The following is a 20,813-nucleotide window of genomic DNA, read 5'->3' as shown; positions in this document are numbered from 1 at the left end:
AGGAATCGAACCTGGGTCCCTGGCACTGTGAAGCAGCAGTGCTAACCCACTGTTCTGTCCCTTTACTTTACTCAGGATAATAGGAACGTTGCCACTCTGACTACCGATTTACAGAATACACTGACAGCACTGTGTGTGTTTGTGTGTGTGTGTGTGTGTGTGTGTGTGTGTGTGTGTGTGTGTTGTGTGTGTGTGTATATATATGTGCGCGCGCGCTCAAACTCTGTGGCTGGTATCCCCCCCACCCCAGCGTCAGGATGAGAGGTGGGGAAAGCGGAGCCTTACCTTGCAGCTGCTTGAACCTTCCCTCCAGGACACTGGAATACTGTGTCGAGTTGACATAGGCTGCGGCTGACAGGGGCGGTGTCACGGATCTCCTCTGCACCTCCATCTGATATCCCCCAGTTAAAAGCGAGGAGATTCCAAACTCAAAGTAAAACTTTTTAAAAGAAGTTGGGGAGGGAAGGGAAAAGAATTCCCTGCGATCTGAAAGCCAGGATCCTCCTTCAATCTGGTCGCTGGATCTTTCATAGGATGAACACTGGCAGTTTTCACTCCCGATTCAGGCGTACTTGAAGTGCTGAGCACTTTGGCTAAAGGGCCTCCAGCGTACAAAGGATTCCCTCCAGCATTTCTCCCTCTTTACTCGTGCATGCAGATTCCAAAAGCCCCCTTCCTCCTCGGGGCAGGCGCTGCCAGAATCTCTAATCCAACGGGTCACCTTTCCTTTCCTTCGTTCAGACGAACATTCCTCACGTCTCTCTCCGCAGCCTCCCCCCCCCCAACCTCAGCAAACTCCGGGTGAGACACCTCCAACCACCGGCACCCCCGGGAGAAACTTGCTGTGTGTGTGCGTGCGTGTGTGTGTGTGTCTGTGTGTGTGTGCTCTCGCTCTCCGAGTTAAGTGCACACACCTTGTGGAATATGCAAAGTGCTGACGATCAACAAGCAGCCCTGGGCGGATTCAGTCCCTTACATCACGGAGCTGATTATCATAGCAGCAAAGGTAGCCCCGGATCAGTCCATTTCCACAAAGGTGCGCAGGGGGCGGAGGTGGATGGGGAGGAAGGAAGGAAGGAAGAAAGGAAGAAAAAGTTACTCGGATGTATTGGAGATCAGACTGCAAACTCTTGACTGGAGAAGCACCACGGGCTTCTGTGATCCAGCCTGCACATAAAGTGATCTTTTAAGTTACTTGCAGTCTCTCTTGAGACCGCCCACCAGAGCAGATAACACCTTGCCCTGAATATTTGTGGACTGACAGCATCAAACCCCTGATTGTACCGCCCACATCTTTCTGAAGTTGGACAGCTTTCCTCTCTCTCTCTCTCTCAGAGAAGCCTCGCTTCTCTGTTGTTTTTTTTAATCCCTCGCTCTCTCTCTCTCCTCCCTCCAACCCCTCCCCCATTCACTTCCTCCTCGTGATCTCTTTGACACATACGCCAAACAGTTAAGCAGGGTGGCGAAAGGCGCGTTACGACCTCTTGAGTTGCTGTGACTGATCCCCCCACCACCACACCACCAGCCCCCCGCCCCACCACCCTCCCCACACAAACCCCACCCCAAACTTCCAACACGCGCAGTAAATTTACCTACAGCGTAGTTATCGCCTTAAATCAGCACATGCTACTCTCCCACTGTCCTGAAGCATAAAGTATTCTGAATGGTGCGGCACCCCCTCTGCTGTATCTGTTTTCGTGATGTGGAGATGCCGGCGTTGGACTGTAAGAAGTCTCACAACACCCAGGTTAAAGTCCAACAGGTTTATTTGGGTAGCAAAAGCCATTAGCTTTTGGAGCGCCGTCCCTTCGTCAGGAGCAGTGAAGAACCTGATGGAGGGTCAGCAAGCGCTCCGAAAGCTTCTGCTACCCAAATAGACCTGTTGGACTTTAACCTGGGTATTGTGAGACTTCTTACTGTGTCTGTTTTTTGCACAGCTGAAGTATCGTGGAATGTGGGTCACTATGACTTGTATGTGAGCAGTAATGTCAAATAATACACGCCAGTATGACTTGTTCCAGTTTAAGAGCACTCGGGGCTGTGCTGATGCCTTCATGAAAGTTGCTACCGAGAGTAACACTGACCTATTATGCCAGGAGGTCCCAAATTCAATCCTCAGCCTTTGTTAGTCCATTTCAGTCATGGCTGCAGCAAGGTTTAAAAGTTTATTTATCAGTGTCGCGAGTAGGCTTACGTTAACACTGCAATGAAGTTACTGTGAAAATCCTCTAATCGCTATATTCCTGTTTGGGTACACTGAGGGAGAATTTAGCAGCCCTAACTGGCACGCCTTTCAGACTCAGTAAGAAGTCTCACAACACCAGCATCTTCACATCATCTTTCAGACGGTGGGAGGAAACCAGAGCACCCGGTGGAAACCCGCACAGACACGGGGGAGAACGTGCAGACTTCACACAGGCAGTGACCCAAGGCCGGAATTGAACCCAGGTCCCCAGCGCTGTGAGGCAGCAGTGCTGACCACTGTACCACCCATACACAGAATCCCTGCAGTGTAGAAGGAGGCTATTTGGCCCATCAAGTCAGTACCCAAGTACAATCCCAGTCGGGCCTTATTCCCGTAACCCCATGCATTTACCCTGCTAATCCCCCTGACACTGGGGGCAATTTAGCATGGCCAATCCACCTAAACTATACATCTTTGGACATGAAGGGACAATTTAGCATGGCTAATCCACCTAAACTATACATCTTGGGACACTAAGGGACAATTCAGCATGGCCAATCCACCTAACCTGCACATCTTTTGGAATGTGGGAGGAAACCCATGCAGACGCGGGGAGAGAACATGCTAACTTTGCACAGACTGTGACCCAAGCCGGGAATCAAACCTGGGTCCCTGACGCTGTGAGGCAGCAGCGCTAACCCACTGTGCCACCAAAAAGGATTTAAAGAAAAATCCTCAGGGACTGAAATTCCACTGAGCACATGATCTTTGGACCATTCATGTCAAATTCCTGTGCTGGCTATTAACAGGTCATTAAACGCCACAGGAATTATGCGCCGTGCCCCAGAACTGCACCCAGAAGAAAGTATTTCTCTCCAATTAACTCAGTGGAAGCTTACACATTTACAGAACATCAGGTGTTACAGGACTGTGACCCGGAGTAGGTTTCGGAAGCTGCAAGGGCTAGTTTAGTCTATTTATTAGTGTCACTCATTCTTCTATTGTTCTTTAGCAGATACAGCGGTCACTTTTATGGGACAAGTACATGAATAGGATGAGAGTAGAGGGATCCGGTTCCCGGAAGAGTAGGGTACTTTAGTTCAGTTGGGCAGCATGATCGGTGCAGGCTTGGAGGGGCCGAAGGGCCCGTTCCTGTGCTTTGTTCTTTGTTCGAAGTAGGCTTACATTAACACTTCAGTGAAGTTACTGTGAAATTCCCACACTCCGGCGCCTGTTTGGGTTACACCGAGGGAGAATTTAGCACAGCTCAATACACCCTAACCTGCACGTCTTTGGACTGTGGGAGAAAACCGGAGCACCCGGAGGAAACTCATCCAGACACAGGGAGAGAATGAGCAAACTCCCCACAGGCAGTGACCCAAGCCGGGAATCGAACCTGGTTCCCTGGCGCCATGAGGCAGCAGTGCTAACCACTGCGCCACCGTGCCGCCCAACTCAAAATAAAATCTATAATCTCTTTAAATTAATTTTGATGCCCCCATATTTACACACATAGAATCCCTACATTGCAAAAGGAGGCCATGTGGTCTATCGAGTCTGCACCGACCACAATCCTACCCATGACCTATCCCCAAGACCCCACGTATTTACTCCGTTAATCCCGCTAACATACTCATCCCGGGACACTAAGGGGCAATTTAGCATGGCCAATTCACCTAACCTCCACCTCTTTGGACTGTGGGAGGAAACCAGAGCACCCGGAGGAAAGTCACACAGACACAGGGGGAGACAGTGCAGACAGACTCCATGCAGACAGTGACTCACAGGGAATCGAACCAAGGTCCCTGGTGCCCTGAGGCAGCAGTGCTAACCGCTGTGCCAACGTGCCACCCTCTGATATTCAGTCATCAAAACCATTAATGATTAGCCAATTATGGTTGCTGGGTGTCACAAAGCAACATAAATGGTCTATACAGACCTTCCCCAGGGTCAGAGGCAGAGCTGTTTAGGACTTTGGAACTACGCCATATGTGAAGAGATTATATACGTAGTTTTAAAGTTGTTCCAGCTGAATGATAAGGTCTGATTTATACAGCAATCAGGCACAGATGCAGCCAAAGTGGCAGCTGCCCCAGTGTAAATTCAGTGGCAGGCTATCACAGCACAGGAACTGGGAAACACCCTCTTCGGTTACACACACCCTTTCAGAAGGGATTCTGCAATATCACACAGGGCTGCATCTTGTCTGTGATACTCTAGATGAACGGAGTGGTAACTTCTTCACCAACAGAGCAAAATACATGGTGGCACAGTGGGTTAGCGCTGCTGCCTCACAGCGCCAGGGACCGGGGTTTGATTCCCGGCTTGGGTCACTGTCTGTGTGGAGTCTGCACATTCTCCCTGTGTCTGCGTGGGTTTCCTCCGGGTGCTCCGGTTTCCTCCCACAGTCTGAAAGATGTGCTGGTTAGGTGCTAAGTTCTCCCTCAGTGTAACCAGGACAGGTGGCAGAGTGTGGGCAACTAGGGGATTTTCACAGTAACTTCATTGCTGTGTTAATGTAAGCCTTACTTGTGACACTAATAAATAAACTTTAAACTTTTCCTCCCATGGTCCAAAAGACATGCTGGTTAGGGTGCATTGGGCCACGCTACCTTCTCCCTCAATGAACCCAAACAGACACAGGAGTGTGATGACTAGGGGATTTTCACAGTAACTTCATTACAGTGTTAATGTAAGCCTTACTTGTGACACTAATAAATAAACTTTAAAAAATTCTAAACTTTGTTTTAAAAGTCACATTTTTGCAGTTTCATTGCCTGAGAATGAGAGCTTGCACTCTGGGGAGAAGAGGGGGGTGTGCAGTGGAGGGACAAAGGGGTGCAGTGGCGTGGCGGGGGGAGAGGAGTGCAGTGGCGGGGGGAGAGGAGTGCAGTGGCGGGGGGAGAGGAGTGCAGTGGCGGGGGGAGAGGAGTGCAGTGGCGGGGGGAGAGGAGTGCAGTGGCGGGGGGAGAGGAGTGCAGTGGCGGGGGGAGAGGAGTGCAGTGGCGGGGGGAGAGGAGTGCAGTGGCGGGGGGAGAGGAGTGCAGTGGCGGGGGGAGAGGAGTGCAGTGGCGGGGGGAGAGGAGTGCAGTGGCGGGGGGAGAGGGGTGCAGTGGCGGGGGGAGAGGGGTGCAGTGGCGGGGGGAGAGGGGTGCAGTGGCGGGGGGAGAGGGGTGCAGTGGCGGGGGGAGAGGGGTGCAGTGGCGGGGGGAGAGGGGTGCAGTGGCGGGGGGAGAGGGGTGCAGTGGCGGGGGGAGAGGGGTGCAGTGGCGGGGGGAGAGGGGTGCAGTGGCGGGGGGAGAGGGGTGCAGTGGCGGGGGGAGAGGGGTGCAGTGGCGGGGGGAGAGGAGTGCAGTGGCGGGGGGAGAGGAGTGCAGTGGCGGGGGGAGAGGAGTGCAGTGGCGGGGGGAGAGGAGTGCAGTGGCGGGGGGAGAGGAGTGCAGTGGCGGGGGGAGAGGAGTGCAGTGGCGGGGGGAGAGGAGTGCAGTGGCGGGGGGAGAGGAGTGCAGTGGCTGGGGGAGAGGAGTGCAGTGGCGGGGGGAGAGGAGTGCAGTGGCGGGGGGAGAGGAGTGCAGTGGCGGGGGGAGAGGAGTGCAGTGGCGGGGGGAGAGGAGTGCAGTGGCGGGGGGAGAGGAGTGCAGTGGCGGGGGGAGAGGAGTGCAGTGGCGGGGGGAGAGGAGTGCAGTGGGGGGGGGAGAGGAGTGCAGTGGGGGGGAGGGGAGTGCAGTGTGGGGGGGGGAGAGGAGTGCAGTGGGGGGGGGAAAGGAGTGCAGTTGGGGGGGGGTGGGAAGGAGAGCATTGGAGGGGGGAGAGCGCCATGGGAAGGGCAGCACGGTGACACAGTGGTTCAATTCCTGGCTTGGGTCACTGTCTGTGTGAAGTTTGCATGTTCTCCCCGTGTCTGCGTGGGTTTTGTCTGGATGCTCCGGTTTCCTCCTACAGTCCAAAGATGCGTTGGTTAGATGGATTGGCCGTGATAAATTGCCCCTTAGCGTCCAAAGATATGCAGGTTATGTGGACTGGCTGTGCTAAATTGCCCCTAATTGTCAGGGGGATTAGTAGGGTAAATATGTGGGATTATGGGGATAGGGCCTGGTGGGACTGTTGAGAGATTGTGGTTGGTGCTAACTCAACGAGCTGAATGGCCTCCTTCTGCACTGTAGGATTCATATGGAGTGTGAGATGGGCTGAAGGGGTGAGGAGTGCTGTTGGGGAGGGAGGGAAAGCCTACGGAATGTGCTGTTGGCTCGTACAGGCAGTTTTAGCACCCAGTTCTAGGCAGAAAAGGTGGCGGCGCCCTCTCCCTCCAGCCCCTATCATTGCTGGCGAGGTCCTCTCAACTGTGGGGAACACACAAAACCACCTCCCCGAGCCACTCTCGCCTCTCGCCGGCTTCAATGCCCCACTGAAAGCTAGCTGGCTACCCCAAGGGCAGTGCAACAAAGATTAGACTGTCGTCTGAAATTCTTCTAAACCAGAACTGTGTTGACAACATAAAATTAAGGCAGCCTCTACTCAGCACTGAAAAACACATGAATCCGAAGTCACCACGCTACCCCTGCTTGTTAACCCTCGGTGTTTAAAGGATTACTGCCACATTCCTGCGGTCAGCTGCTGCACAGAACAAACAGTCTAAATTCACAATCAATATTTTAAGAATAGATTACGACCCTGTCCGCAGCGCTCACTCACGGTGCTTTTCCCAAACGGGAACGCGGTTTTAAAAACAGAGTCTTCTACACGGCGTTGCCCACATTCAGTCACCGGCTGCCAGTTAATTGGCGCCTTGTCAGCAACCACCTATTAGTGGATCCGGTTATTTAAACTCAACATCTGCTCTGGGGATCTCCCGATTCTCTCTCCGTGCTACCTCACTAACCCGCCGTCAAGCAGCACAGGATGAGCTGCTGGGGGTCTGAGACATAATTGCATATCATATCTGCTGCTGCTGCTGCTGTTTCAAAGCTGCCTCGCTCCCATACCTTTGGCAAGCTCCACTTGCTCTTGGTTCTCATAGAATCCCTGTGGTGCAGGAAATGGCCATTCGGCCCATCGAACCTGCACCAACAACTGCTCTTTTTTTTCCTAAATCTCTCCGTATCAGAGTGGCACGGTGGGTTAGCATTGCTGCCTCACAGCACCAGGGGACCCGGGTTCGATTCCCGGCCTTGGGTCACTGTCTGTGTGGAGTCTGCACATTCTCCCCATGTCTGCGTGGGATTCCTCCGGGTGCTCCGGTTTCCTCCCACAGTCCGAAAGACGTGCGGGTTAAAAAGTTTATTTATTCATCATGAGTAGGGTTACATTTAAAGTTTATTTATTAGTCACAAGTAGGCTTACATTAACACTGCAATGAAGTTTACACTTGAAGTGAACAGTACTTTTCACATGTATGTTAATAATTTTGTCTTTTAAAAAGCGTTTAGACAGTTACATGGGTACAATGGGTATAGAGGGATATGGGCCAAACGCGGGCAATTGGGATTAGCTTAGAGATTTAAAAAAGGGGTGGCATGGACAAGTTGGGCCAAAGGGCCTGTTTCCATGCTGTAACCCTCTAAGACTCTACGTGACAATAATAAATCAAATCAAATCAAGTTACTGTGGAAATCCCCTATCCGTCACATTCCTGCTCAGGTACACTGAGGGAGAATTTAGCACGTCTTTCAGACTGTGGGAGGAAACCGGACCATTCAGTGGAAGCCCATGCAGACACGGGGAAAATGCGCTGACTCCTCACAGTTAGCAGGACAGTTAGGTGGATTGACTATGCTAAATTGACAGGGGGACTAGCTAGGGTAAATGAATGGGGTTATGGGGGTAAGGCCTGGGTGAGATTGTGGTCAGTGCAGGCTTAATGAGCCCAAATGGCCTCCTTCTGCACTGTAGGGATTCTATGAGTTTACATTACCACAGCCTTCCTTTTGGGTTTAATCCCCTTTACCCCCAAATACAGTAACTCAGTAAAGCTGCAATTGTTCTTTGCTCTGCCTCTCCTATTCCTTAAAGTTTAAAGCTTTAATGTTTATTTATTAGTGTCACACGTAGGCTTGTAGTAACACTGCAATGAAGTTACTGTGAAAATCCCCCTCGTCGCCACACTCCGGCACCGGTTCGGGTTACAGTGAGTGAGAATTTAGCACCCTAACCAGCACGCCTTTCGGAGTGTGGGAGGGAACTGGGGCACCCGGAGGAAACCCACGCGGACACGGGGAGAGAATGTGCAGACTCCACACAGACCCAAGCTGGGAATCAAACACGGATCCCTGGAGCTGCGAGGCAGCAGCGCAAACCCACTGTGCCGCCCCAATTTTCTGCAAACGCTTCCACAAAATCTCTCTCTCTGAATGACTATTCGCTTTCTCCCTCTCTGCACCGTTGGCATTCCTCTTGGCAGCGTCAGACATTCTGCTGTGTAAGTATAACTGTTACTGCTGGCTGAGCGTTCCACAATGTCTGCTTAACTGTACAACACAGACCACACGGCCCTCAGGTTTATTTCCTGGTCTGCGGTGAACTAGCAGATCTCACCACCTTGGCCTGCACTCCTGTTGGAGGTCACGCACTTAGTGGTGGCTTCGTAGGAAACTTACTACCGAGACAAGCACCGGAAGCACGCCTCATCTGCTACAGCATCCTAAAGGTTTTTTTAAAGTTTATTTATTAGTGTCACAAGAAAGGCTTACATTAATACTGCAATGAAGTTACTGTGAAAATTCCCCTAGTCACCACACTCCGGCGCCTGTTCGGGTTACACCGAAGGAGAATTTAGCACCTAACCAGCACGTCTTTCGGACTGTGGGAGGAAACCAGAGCGTCAGGAGGAAAGACACGGGAGCAGACCCGGGGCCTGTATCCATACTATAAACCTCTATGACTCCGCACAGACATTGACCCAAGCAGGGAATCAAACCCAGGTCCCTGGTTGTAGGAGCATGTGCAGACTCCCCACAGGCAGTGCCCCAAGCCGGGAATCAAACCCAGGTCCCTGGCGCTGTGAGGGGGCCACTGTGCTGCCCTAGGGTCCAAAAAAAATCCCCACTGTTGTCTCCAATGCCCCCCCCCCCCACTTCATTGTATCACAAGAGAACGAAACTGCCGCCTAATCACATCAACAAATGTTCCCAAAGCCAAAACGGACAGAGCTTTAAGACATGAGATTCAATTGCTGTGAGGTTTAACCTCAAAACTCAGCACCTTCCCCCACCATTCAGCACCTTCCCCCACCATTCAGCTGGCAAATAAAACATAACCTGTCCGTAATATAGAGCAAGCCTCACCCTGAACAAGAGACCAAGAATCAAAGGGGAAACCCAACAGGAAGACAACAAAAGAAAGGTGAACTCCAAAGGTGCCTCAAGGGGGAAGGGGGTGATGGAACCAAGGTACTGCCACCCCGTGCTCGGAGGACTACACCAGCTATTTCAACCTTATCATTTATTTACTGCTATTTTTCGAACTTAAGCCATGAATTGTCTAAAGCGCCCCTTTGACCAAACTTCTCCTCACCGCTGATTTGGATGCTTCTGTACGCTTAAATTCCCCTGTAAAGTTTTAGCTTTTTTTAAAGTTAAAGTTTACTTATTAGTGTCACATATCAGCTTACATTAACACTGCAATGAAGTTACTGTGAAAATCCCCCTAGTCGCCACACTCCAGCGCCTATTCGGGTTACACTGAGGGAGTATTTAGCACCTAAGCAGCAAGTCTTTCGGACTGTGGGGGGGAAACGGGGCAGTCAGAAGAAACCCACGCAGACATGGGGAGAACGTGCAAACTCCACAGAGACAGTGATCCAAGACCGGAATTGAACCTGGGACCCTGGCACTGCGAGGCAGCAGCACTAACCACTGTGCCACCCATACATAAAACACCTATGGTGCAGAGAAAGGCCATTCAGCCCATCGAGACTGCACTGACAACAATCCCATCCCAGAACCTATCCCCACAAACCCACACATTTACCCAATTAATCCCTCTTATCCTACACATTTTGGGACACTAAGGGGCAATTTAGTAAGGCCAATCCACCTAACCCGCAAATCTTTGGACACTAAGGGATAATTTAGCATGGCCAATCCACCTAACCCACACATCTTCTGTACTGCGGAAGGAAACTGGAGCACCCGGAAGAAACCCATGCAGACAAGTGATCCAAACCGGGAATCGAACCTGGGTCCCTGGCACTGTGAGGCAGCAGCACTAACCCACTCTGCCATCGCGGCCACCTGTTTTTCGAGCTTCAGGACAGGATCCTGACTTGTATCTTCCAATCTATGTCTCATCGCTGACAGAGGCTGGGAGATTTGTGCAAGAAACGTCTTCTAGCTTCTCTCTCTTTATTTTTTGAGTGACTGCTTTGAGGTTACGCGCCTTTCGATTCCAACTGAAAAAAACATTGGCCGCAATTCTCCGATGTCGTCGGCCCCTGCTGCTCCAGTGAGAATGAACAATCTCAGCTAACTCTCCATTCACAGCCGCCGGACCAGAGGAAGGGAGAACCCCAGCTGCGGGCAAGATCAGGGAATTCCGGCCGATGCCCAAAGATGATTCATACTTTTGAGAGTTATTGTGACAACAGTTCGGATGTGCCTGATGATAAACCTTGTCATCCATATTTCCTGACTCCACAGTTGGCTGCGGAGAGGCACTGAGATGCCGTGACACTTGAGGTGACAAGAAACGTCATCACAGTAGAAGCTGTCCCTTTCTTCCCGTGCCGTACAGCTGTGGTCCTTTGGAAGCCAGCTGCATTGACAGAAACGTCCCAGATTTTTAAAAGTGTCAATCCCCTGAGACAAAGGAGTCAGTGAGGCCAACCTTCCTCGTGTATCCAGCCCACAGGAAAAGGCTGGTATGGAACTGCGAGTTAAGTTCACCGGAATATTATGAGACTCTACAAAAGAAGGATTTTTCTTTTATTGAGGGATACAGCAATGAGCTGTAAGACCATAAGACACAGGAGCAGAATTAGGCCACTCTGCCCATCTGCTGCGCCATTCAAGAATTTTTCTCATTCCCATTTTCCCGCATTCTCCCCGTAACCCCTGATCCCCTTTTTTTTAAATATATGCCCCTGCTTTCTCTGGAGGCGTGTCCACGGTGACTCTCACCAATTTTTACAGATGTGGAGATGCCAGCTTTGGACTGGGGTGGGCACAGTAAATAGTCTCACAACACCAGGTTAAAGTCCAACAGGTTTATTTGGAATCACAAGTTTTTGGAGCATCAGGTGAAGGAGCAGCACTCCAAAAGCTCATGATTCCAAATAAATCTGTTGAACTTTAATCAGGTGTTGTGAGACTTCTTACAACTTTTAAGATACATCACAGAAAGCATCCTTTCTGGATTCACCACTGCTTGGTATGGCTCCTGCTCTGTCCAAGACCGCAAGAAACTACAAGGGGTTGTGACCATAGCCCAGTTCATGACGCAAACCAACCTTCCATCCATTGACTCTGTCTACACTTCCCGCTGCCTCGGGGAAAAGCAGCCAGCATAATTAAGGACCCCCCACGCACCCTGGACATTTTCTCTTCCACCTTCTTCCATCAGGAAAAAGATACAAAAGTCTGAGGTCACGTAGCAACCGACACAAGAACAGCTCCTTCCCTGCTGCTGTCAGACTTTTGAATGGACCTGTTACAGATATCGCTAGGGTGCAGAGAAAGATCAGCTTAATATAAAGTAGGTCCAAAAAAGTCTGAAGATACATCACCCTGACCAATGAAATTCAACGTACCTCTTATTAAGCTGATCTTTCTTTGTATCTAGCTATGACTGTAACACTACATTCTGCACTCCTTTCCTTCGCTACGAATGCTTTGCCTGTATCGTGTACAAGAAACAATAATTTTCGCTATATACTAATACATGTTTAAAGTTTATTTATTTATCACAAATAGGCTTATGTTAACACTGCAATGAAGTTATTGTAAAAATCCTTTACTCGCCATACTCCAGTGTCTGTTCGGGTTACACTGAGGGAGAATTTAGCATGGCCAATCCACCTGACCAGCACGTCTTTCGGACTGTGGGAGGAAACCAGAGCACCCAGAGGAAACCCACACAGACATGAGGAGAATGTGCAGATTCTGCACAGAAGCCAGGAGGCAGCAGTGCTAACCACTGTGCCACCCGTGACCATAATAAATCAAAGCAAAGCAGAATCAGACCCCTTTTCCTTGGCAGATTTTCTTGGCAGTTGTTAACATGACAATAACTTCCCTTAAGGGAGACAACTCGTAAGAGGAAAAATTATAAAATCGAGCGTTATAATTATCATATAGGAACCTGAGGGATAACTTTTTCACACACACAGCTTTAGATTTACTAGGATGCTACCGGGACTTGATGGTTTGAGTTATAAGGAGAGGCTGGAAAGACTGGGACTCTTTTCTCTGGAGCGTAGGAGGCTTAGGGGGTGATCTTATAAAGGTCTATATAAAAAAGAGGGTGGTGCATGGATGGAATGAGCTGCCAGAGGGGATGGTCGAGGCAGGTACAGTAACAACATTTAAAAGACATTTAGACAGGGACATGGATTTGTCCCTGTGGGGTGGGGAAGGAGTGGGGAATTCCTTGACAGGGATGCTATTACATTAGCACTAAACACGACACCATTATTGGAGCAGAGGTTTCTGTGCAATACCCCTAAGGACACCCTAGTCCCTGGGCTAAGTTTTGTGCTTAGGACTTGAAATCAAAAACTAGCAGTTACATCAATCTGGAGTGAAAGATGCCTGGTACGGAGGGCATTAGCTAGGAGGAGAGATTGGATGAACTGGGATTGGTCTCCCTGGAAAGACAGAGGCTGAGAGGATTTTCACAGTAACTTCATTGCATTGATAATGTAAGCAAGCCTACTTATGACTAATAAACAAATAAACTTTAAACATGTATTAGTATACAGTTAAAAGTATTGTTTCTTGCACGCTATAAGATTATGAGGGGTGTAGACAGGGTGGACAGTTGGAAGCTTTATTTTTCCAGGGCGGAAATGACAATTACAAAGGGGGCACAAGTTCACAGTGGGTTAGCACTGCTGCCTCACAGCACCAGGGATCCAGGTTCAATTCTGGCCTTGGGTCACTCACTGTCTGTGTAGGGTTTGCATTTTCTTTTATAGAAATTGATAAAATTCTGAGGGGTACGGATAGGGTGAAGAGTTGGAAGCTTTTTCCCAGGGCAGAAATGACAATTACAAGTGGGCACAAGTTCAAGATCGAGGAGGAAAGGTTCAGTGGAGATTTGCGGGGGTAGGTTTTTACACAGAGGGTGATGGGGGCACTGCCAAGTGAGGTGGTTGCGGCAGATGCATTAGCCACATTTAAGACTTAGCTTGACAGGCATATTAGCAAACGGGGAATAGAGGGAAAGAAGTGGTTGGTTTAGCTCGGTAAATGTGATTAGCGGAGGCTTGGAGGGTCTGTTCCTGTGTTGTACTGTTCTTTGTTATTGCTCTAAAATGAGCAGCGCAAACATAGACAGCTTTCCCAATAATCTTCTCAGTTAATGCAGGACACACTCAGTTGGAATTCCTGATTAACTAACCCAACAAACAGTATCTTTCACATTTCTCCTGTCCGTAATTATTGTCTCTCTCTCTCTCTTCTGCTCCTGCCAGCTGTTCTCTTGGCTCTGTGTCTGTGAGGCGGAATTTGGTGTTTTGATTTCCAAACTGCTGACTCAGACGAGAAAAGCCGTGTGCAACTCGCTAGCTTTTCCCACCGTGGAAGAGTCACAGAGACAAATGGCACGGAAAAGGGCCCTTCGGCCCATCCTGTCCACGCCAACCCGGTTTCCTAAACTCAACTAGTGCCACTTGCCTGCGTTGGGCCAATATCTCGCTAAACCTTTCCCATCCATGTCCCTGTCTAAATGTCTTTTAAATGTTGTTATTGTACCCGCCTCGACCCCCCCCCCCACCAACCCCCCGGCAGCTCATTCCATCCATGCACCACCCTCTCTTTTTTTTAGACCTCTATAAGATCACCCCCTAAGCCTCCTACGCTCCAGAGAAAAAAGTCCCATTCTTTCCAGCCTCTCCTTATAACTCAAACCATCAAGTCCCGGTAGCATCCTAGTAAGTCTAAATCTGTGTGTGTGAAAAAGTTATCCCTCTGGTTCCCTTTCGCCTCTCACCTTTAACTTATGCCCTCTAGTTTTGGACTTCCCCTATTCTGGGGAAAAGACCTTAACTGTTCCTCATGATTTTATAGACCTCTATAAGATCACCCCCTCATCCTCCGACGCTCCAGGGGGAAAAAGTCCCAGCCTATCCGGCCTCTCCTTATAATTCAACCCTTCCAGTCCCAGTTACAGGCACTGCTGCCTCAAAGTGCCAGGGACCCAGGTTCGATTCCTGGCTTGGATTGCTGTCTGTGCAGAGTCTGCACCTTCTCCCCTGTGTCTGCGTGGGTTTCCTCCAGGTGCTCCGGTTTAGAGAAGGAAAGGAGAGGGTGCAAAATTTAGTGTTACAGTCATAGCTAGGGTGTAAAGAAAGATCAACTTAATGCAAGGTAGCGCTATTCAAAAGTCTGACAACAGCAGGGAAGAAGCTGTTCTTGAGTCGGTTGGTACGTGACCTCAGACATTTGCATCTTTTTATCAACAGAAGGTGGAACGGAGAATGTCTGGGATGCGTGGGGTCCTTAATTACGCTGGCTGCTATTCTGAGGCAGCGGGAAATGTAGACAGAGTCAATGGATGGGAGGCTGGTTTGCGTGATGGATTGGGCTACATTCATGATCTTCTGTAGTTGCTCGTGGTCTTGGGTAGAGCAGGAGCCCAGACCAAGCTGTGATACAACCAGAAAGAATGCTTTCTAAGGTGCAACTGTAAAAGTGCGTAGGTTAGAGAAATTGGTAGAGTAAATATGTGGTGGGAGAGGGAGGGGGTGCGGTTTACAGGAATAGAGCCTGGGTGGGATTGTTGTCGGTGCAGACTTGATGGGCTGAATGGCCTCCTATTGCACTGTAGTGACTCTATGATTCAACAAATCATGAGAGGAAAAAAATGTTGCACAGCTAACCTGGGTTGGCTTTTTTTTTAATGATGCTGGTTACGGCTACAAATAAAATCATTTATTGGTTCAAGGCGTTTTCTCTCACAGTGAAGTGAAGATTGGGAAATGACACTCAACGGGGACAACTGAGACTTTTTGCAATAGATCCACTGCAGAAATACTATCTGATTGGGTGTAAATTGGGACAGGGGAGTGTGCAGAGGGACCTGGGTGTCCTTGTGCACCAGTCACTGAAGGTAAGCGTGCAGGTGCAGCAGGCGGTAAAGAAGGCAAGTGGCATTTTGACCTTCATTGCAACAGGAGCAGGGATGTGTTGTTGCAATTATACAGGGAGGGCCCCATCTAGAACACTGAGTGCAGTTTTGGTCTCCTTTTCTGAGGAAGGATGTTCTTGCTCTTGAGGGAGCGCAGTGAAGGTTTACCAGGCTGATTCTGGGGGTGGCAGGACTGATGTATGAGGGGAGATTGACCAGGTTAGGATTGTTTTCACTGGAGTTCAGACAAATGAGGGGGAATCTCATACAGACTTATAAAATTCTAACAGGACTAGACGAGGTAGATGCAGAGAGGATGTTCCCGATGGTGGGGGGGAGTCCAGAGCCAGGGGTCTCTGTCTGAGGATTGGGGATAGACCATTTTGGATGAAGGTGAGGAGACATTTCTTCACCCAGTGAGCCTGTGGAATTCATTTCCTCAGGAAGTAGTTGATGCCAAAACATTGAATGCATTCAAGAGGCGGCTGGATATAGCACTTGGGGCGAACGGGATCAAAGGTTATGGGGAGAAAGCAGGATTAGGCTATTGAGTTGGACAATCAGCCATGATGGTGATGAATGGTGGGGCAGGCTGGAAGGGCCAAATGGCCTCCTCCTGCTCCTATCTTCTATGTTTCTATGAAATAAAAATTGGGGAAATTCTAAAACAATCCGCTGACTCGCGATCACCCATTTTACAATACTGTGTTAAGCCATCATCAAACCCCTAACTACTCTGTCATTGCCTAATGGGTGGCTACAAAGAACAGAGGAATAATGAATAAACTTACTTGAAGTTGATAAGAATTCATTTGTTTGAATTTGTTGTTAAAAATGCTGTTAAACATTTACAACTTAGCAGATAAAAACAAAATATTGTGGATGTTGGAAAATGAAACAAAAACAGAAAATGCTGGCACAGTGGGTTGGCATTGCTGTCTCACAGCACCAGGGATCCGGGTTCGATTCCCAGCTTGGGTCACTGTCTGTGTGGAGTCTGTTAATGTAAGCCTACTTGTGACACTAATGAATAAACTTAAACTCATTTTATATCAAGTTGATCTTTCTCTACACCCTAGCTATGACTGTAATACTACATTCTGCACTCTCTCCTTTCCTTCTCTATGAATGGTATGCTTTGTATAGCGTGGAAGAAACAACACTTTTCACTGTATCCCAATACATGTGACAATAATAAATCGAATCAGATCAAATCAGTTTCCACGTCCACTCCCACCCGCCATCACATATGAATGAATTGCCCCCTCCCCTTCCCCATGATGCTCCCTCCCTCTAGGGTCCACCCCAACACGATGCCAATCTATCAGTGCCAACCTGCAGCAGGGAACATTGCCAGGCGACTATCTATACTCACCTCCATGCCCCCGATAGGATCTCAGCGACAGGGTCACCCTGTGGGTTGTGAACCCGATGACGTCGCTGGAATCGGAAGTTGTGATCAAGATTGGCGACTCTCTGGTTTTGCTGGATATTGGGCACCAGGTGCCGATTCCACAGAGGGCAAATGCCAACTCAACGCTCGCCCTACGTGACGCAAGCAAGGTTCGTGATTTTACTGTGAACAGGCACCTGATCCAGCTAACATCATCAAAGAATCCGTACAGTGCAGAAGGGGGCTATCTATCCCATCGAGCCTGCACAAACAACAATCCAACACAGGTCCTATCCCCGTAACCTCTCATATTTACCCTAGCTAATCCCCCTGACACTAAGGAGCAATTTAGCATGGCCAATGCACTTAACCGGCACATCTTTGAAGTGCGGGAGGAAACCGGAGCATGCAGAGGAAACCCACTCTGGTACGGTGGAAATGTGCAAACTCCCCACGGACAGTAACCTGAGGCCAGAATCAAACCCGGCATCCCTGATGCTGTGAGGCAGCTGTGCTAACCCACTGTGTCACAGTGCCGCCCCAGAGTTGAGAATGTGGGCGGGTTGCAGCAAAAGGTGTTCTCACTGACAGTGAGTAAAAGTTTAATTTTAGCTGTATTACTCATATACTAATGACCTAGTTCCCTCTGTCACTATCTGACTTGGTGCTGCTGAGGGTAAAATTTCCACACAATCTGCTCTTTCAGCATTGAAAGAAAAGGCTAAAGGCCAACAGCGAGCTGATTTGGATGACAATACTTGCCGCAACAGGTAAAGATGAAACTGCACATATTTCTGTGTCAAGGGACTAGTTACATGTAGAATAACAAATGAGCCCAGATTACAAGCCAGTTACACAATGAAGCCATTCATGCATATCCCAAACTACAAAAGTCTAGCTCCAGTTCTGCAAGATTGGGAGTTCCCAGTTTCTCTTCTCAAAATGTGGCCTCAGTCAACACAGGCACATGGTTAAGTTCCAAGTTTAAAGTTTATTCATTCGTCTCACAGGTAGGCTTACACTGACACTGCAATGAAGTTACTGCCATCAAGTTGGAGAAAGTAAGCACACAGATACAGCAGGCAGTAAAAAAGGCAAATGTACGTTGGCCTTCACAGCGAGAGGGTTTGAATATAGGAATAGGGATGTTTTAAGCTGTGGTTTACACTCTCCCTGTACAACTGTACAAGTCAATTGTACAGGGCGTTGGTGAGGTCACAGCTGGAGTACTGTGTGCAGTTTTGGTGTCCTTATCTGAGGAAGGATGTTCCTTGCTATAAAGGGAATACAGCGAAGGTTTACCAGGCTGATTCCTGGGATGGCAGGGGTCTGTCATATGAGGAGAGACTAAGTGGGTTAGGATTATATTCACTGGAATTTAAAAGAGTGAGAGGGAATCTCATAGAAACTTATAAAATTCTAACACGGTTAGACAGGGTAGATTCAGAAAGAATGTTCCCGATGGTGGGGGGAGTCCAGAACCAGGGGGTCAGAGTTTGAGGATAAAGGGGTAAACCTTTTAGGACTGAGGTGAGGGGAAATTTCTTCACCTGGTGAGCCTGTGGAATTCACTCCCACAGAAAGTAGTTGAGGCCAAAATGTTGTGTGATTTCAAGAAGAAATTAGATTAGGAATTAGACTTATGGTCTTAGTTATTGGTCTTGGGGCTAAAGGGATCGAGGGATGTGGGGGGAACGGGGGGGGGGGGGGGGTCAGAATATTGAATTGGATGATCAGCCATGATCAAAATGAGCGGCATAGCAGGCACAAAGGGCTGAATGGCCTCCTCCTGCTTCTAGTTTCTATGCAATCAGGTACTGAGATCAAGAAAAAGGCAGATCTATTGTCCATTAAAATTAACTAGAAAACTAGGGAATGGCAACATTAAGCTATCAAAACTCTGCACCAGATTCTCAAACATGCTTCAACTGGGCATGTCAGGAGTGAACGATCAAATTAAGGCTACAAACACGAGAGACTGGAAATACTCGGTAGTTCAGGCAGCATGTGTAGTGAGAGAAACAGAAGACGGAATTCCTGCCCTCCCCGACGATCTCCGCTGCATGGACTGCATCAGACGGATCAGACCCACCGCTGGAAGGTGGTGGGGTCTGCGGCTTAAACCCTCCCTGTAGCTGGGGAACCTGCCGTGCACTGGGGTGCTGGTGACCATTGGCAGGACCAGAAGATCTTGCTGGTGAGAAGGCCTGAAAAATTTCAGCCTAAGTTAATCTTAGAGTCCCTACAGTGCATTTGGCCCATCAACAAAAATCCCACCCTATCCCCATAACCCCATGTATTTACCTGGCTAATCCCCCTGAGGGGCAATTTAGCATGGCCAATCCACCTAACCTACACATCTTTTGACACTAAGGGGCAATTTAGCATGGCCAATCCAACTAACCACACATCTTTGACACTAAGGGACAATTTAGCATGCCCATTAAGAACATAAGAAATAGGAGCAGGAGTAGGCCATCTAGCCCTTTGAGCCTGCCCCACCATTCAATAAGATCATGGCTGATCTGAAGTGGCTCAGTTCCACTTTCCCGCTTTCTCCCCATAACCCTTAATCCCCTTGTCTGTCAAAAACCTATCTACCCGTGACTTAAATATATTTAGCGAGGTAGCCTCCAGCACTTCAACAGGCAGAGAATTCCAGAGATTCACCACCCTTTGAGTGAAGAAGTTTCTCCTCAACTCTAAACTGCCCCCCCCCTTATCTTGAGGCTGTGCCCTCTAGTCCTGCTGTCCTTTCTCAGCAGGAAGAATCTCTCTACCTCTACTCCATCCATCCCTTTCATTACCTTATACGTCTCTATAAGATCCCCCCTCATCCTTCTAAACTCCAACGAGTACAAGCCCAGTCTATTTAGTCTCTCTTCAAAGTCCAACCCCCTCATCTCCAGTATCAGCCTAGTGAACCTCCTCTGCACTCCCTCCAAGGCCAAAATATCCTTGCGCAAGTGCAGCGACCAAAACTGCACACAGTACTCCAGCTGCGGACTCACCAGTGCCCTGTACAGTTGCAGCAAGACCTCCCTGCTTTTATATTCTATCCCCCTCGCTATAAAGGCCAGCATCCCATTCGCCTTCTTGATCACCTGCTGCACCTGCAGACTGGGTTTTTGCGACTCATGCACAAGGACCCCCAGGTCCCTCTGCACCGTAGCATGCTGCAGCTTTTTGCCCTTTAAATAGTAATCCCTCCTACTATTATTCCTGCCAAAGTGGATAACCTCACACTTGCTAACATTGTACTCCATCTGCCAGGTCCTCGCTCAGCCTGTCCAGATCCCTCTGCAGACTTTCCACATCCTCCACACAATTTGCTTTTCCACTCATCTTTGTGTCATCAGCAAATTTTGTCACCCTACACTCAGCCCCCTCGTCCAGATCATCTTTATAAATGGTAAATAGCTGAGGCCCCAGCACCAATCCCTGGGGCACTCCACTAGTCACCAACCGCCAATCAGAATAGCACCCATTGATACCAACTCTCTGCCTCCTATTAGACAACGAATCCTCTATCCATGCTAACACCTTACCCCCAACTCCACGCCCCCTAACCTTCGGAAGCAACCTTTTGTGCGGCACCTTATCAAATGCCTTTTGAAAATCGAGAAACGCCATATCCACCAGTTCCCCTCTGTCTACCGCACTAATCACATCCTCATAGAAATCCAATAAATTCGTCAAACACGGCTTCCCCTTAACAAATCCGTGCTGCGTCTGCTCTATCAAACTATTCCTTTCCAGGTGCCTCGCTATTTCTTCGTTGATGACGGATTCAAGCATTTTTCCAACAACAGATGTTAAACTAACCGGCCTATAATTCCCTGCCTTTTGCCTGCTACCTTTTTTAAACAGCAGCGTAACATTAGTCGTTTTCCAATCTTCCGGCACTTCCCCGGAATCCAGCGAAGTTTGGTAAATAATCACTAAGGCATCTAC

The 20,813-nt window shown here is 49.1% G+C and overlaps 1 protein-coding gene across 4 annotated transcripts in view; it reads right to left on the bottom strand.

Annotated features, from left to right (window-relative positions):
- LOC145337623 (spectrin beta chain, non-erythrocytic 1-like) overlaps nucleotides 1-20,813 on the bottom strand; it is a 304,515-nt gene that overhangs the window by 176,538 nt on the left and 107,164 nt on the right. The window contains exon 1 of one of the 4 annotated variants that reach the window (XM_080182426.1): nucleotides 286-1,149. The exons of the other annotated variants lie outside the window; for them this stretch is intronic. Within the exon in view, the coding sequence (XP_080038552.1) occupies nucleotides 286-391 (106 nt within the window). The 5' untranslated portion in view covers nucleotides 392-1,149. Of the gene's footprint in view, nucleotides 1-285; nucleotides 1,150-20,813 lie in introns of those variants that run through there. 4 annotated transcript variants of the gene reach the window in all.

The sequence above is a fragment of the Carcharhinus amblyrhynchos genome, unplaced genomic scaffold (genome assembly GCF_965287045.1).
Source record: "Carcharhinus amblyrhynchos unplaced genomic scaffold, sCarAmb.v2.hapA scaffold_54, whole genome shotgun sequence".
Classification (NCBI taxonomy): domain Eukaryota; kingdom Metazoa; phylum Chordata; class Chondrichthyes; order Carcharhiniformes; family Carcharhinidae; genus Carcharhinus; species Carcharhinus amblyrhynchos.
The sequence above is the reverse complement of the archived record's forward strand: the minus strand, read 5'-3'. Positions and strand labels throughout refer to the sequence as shown.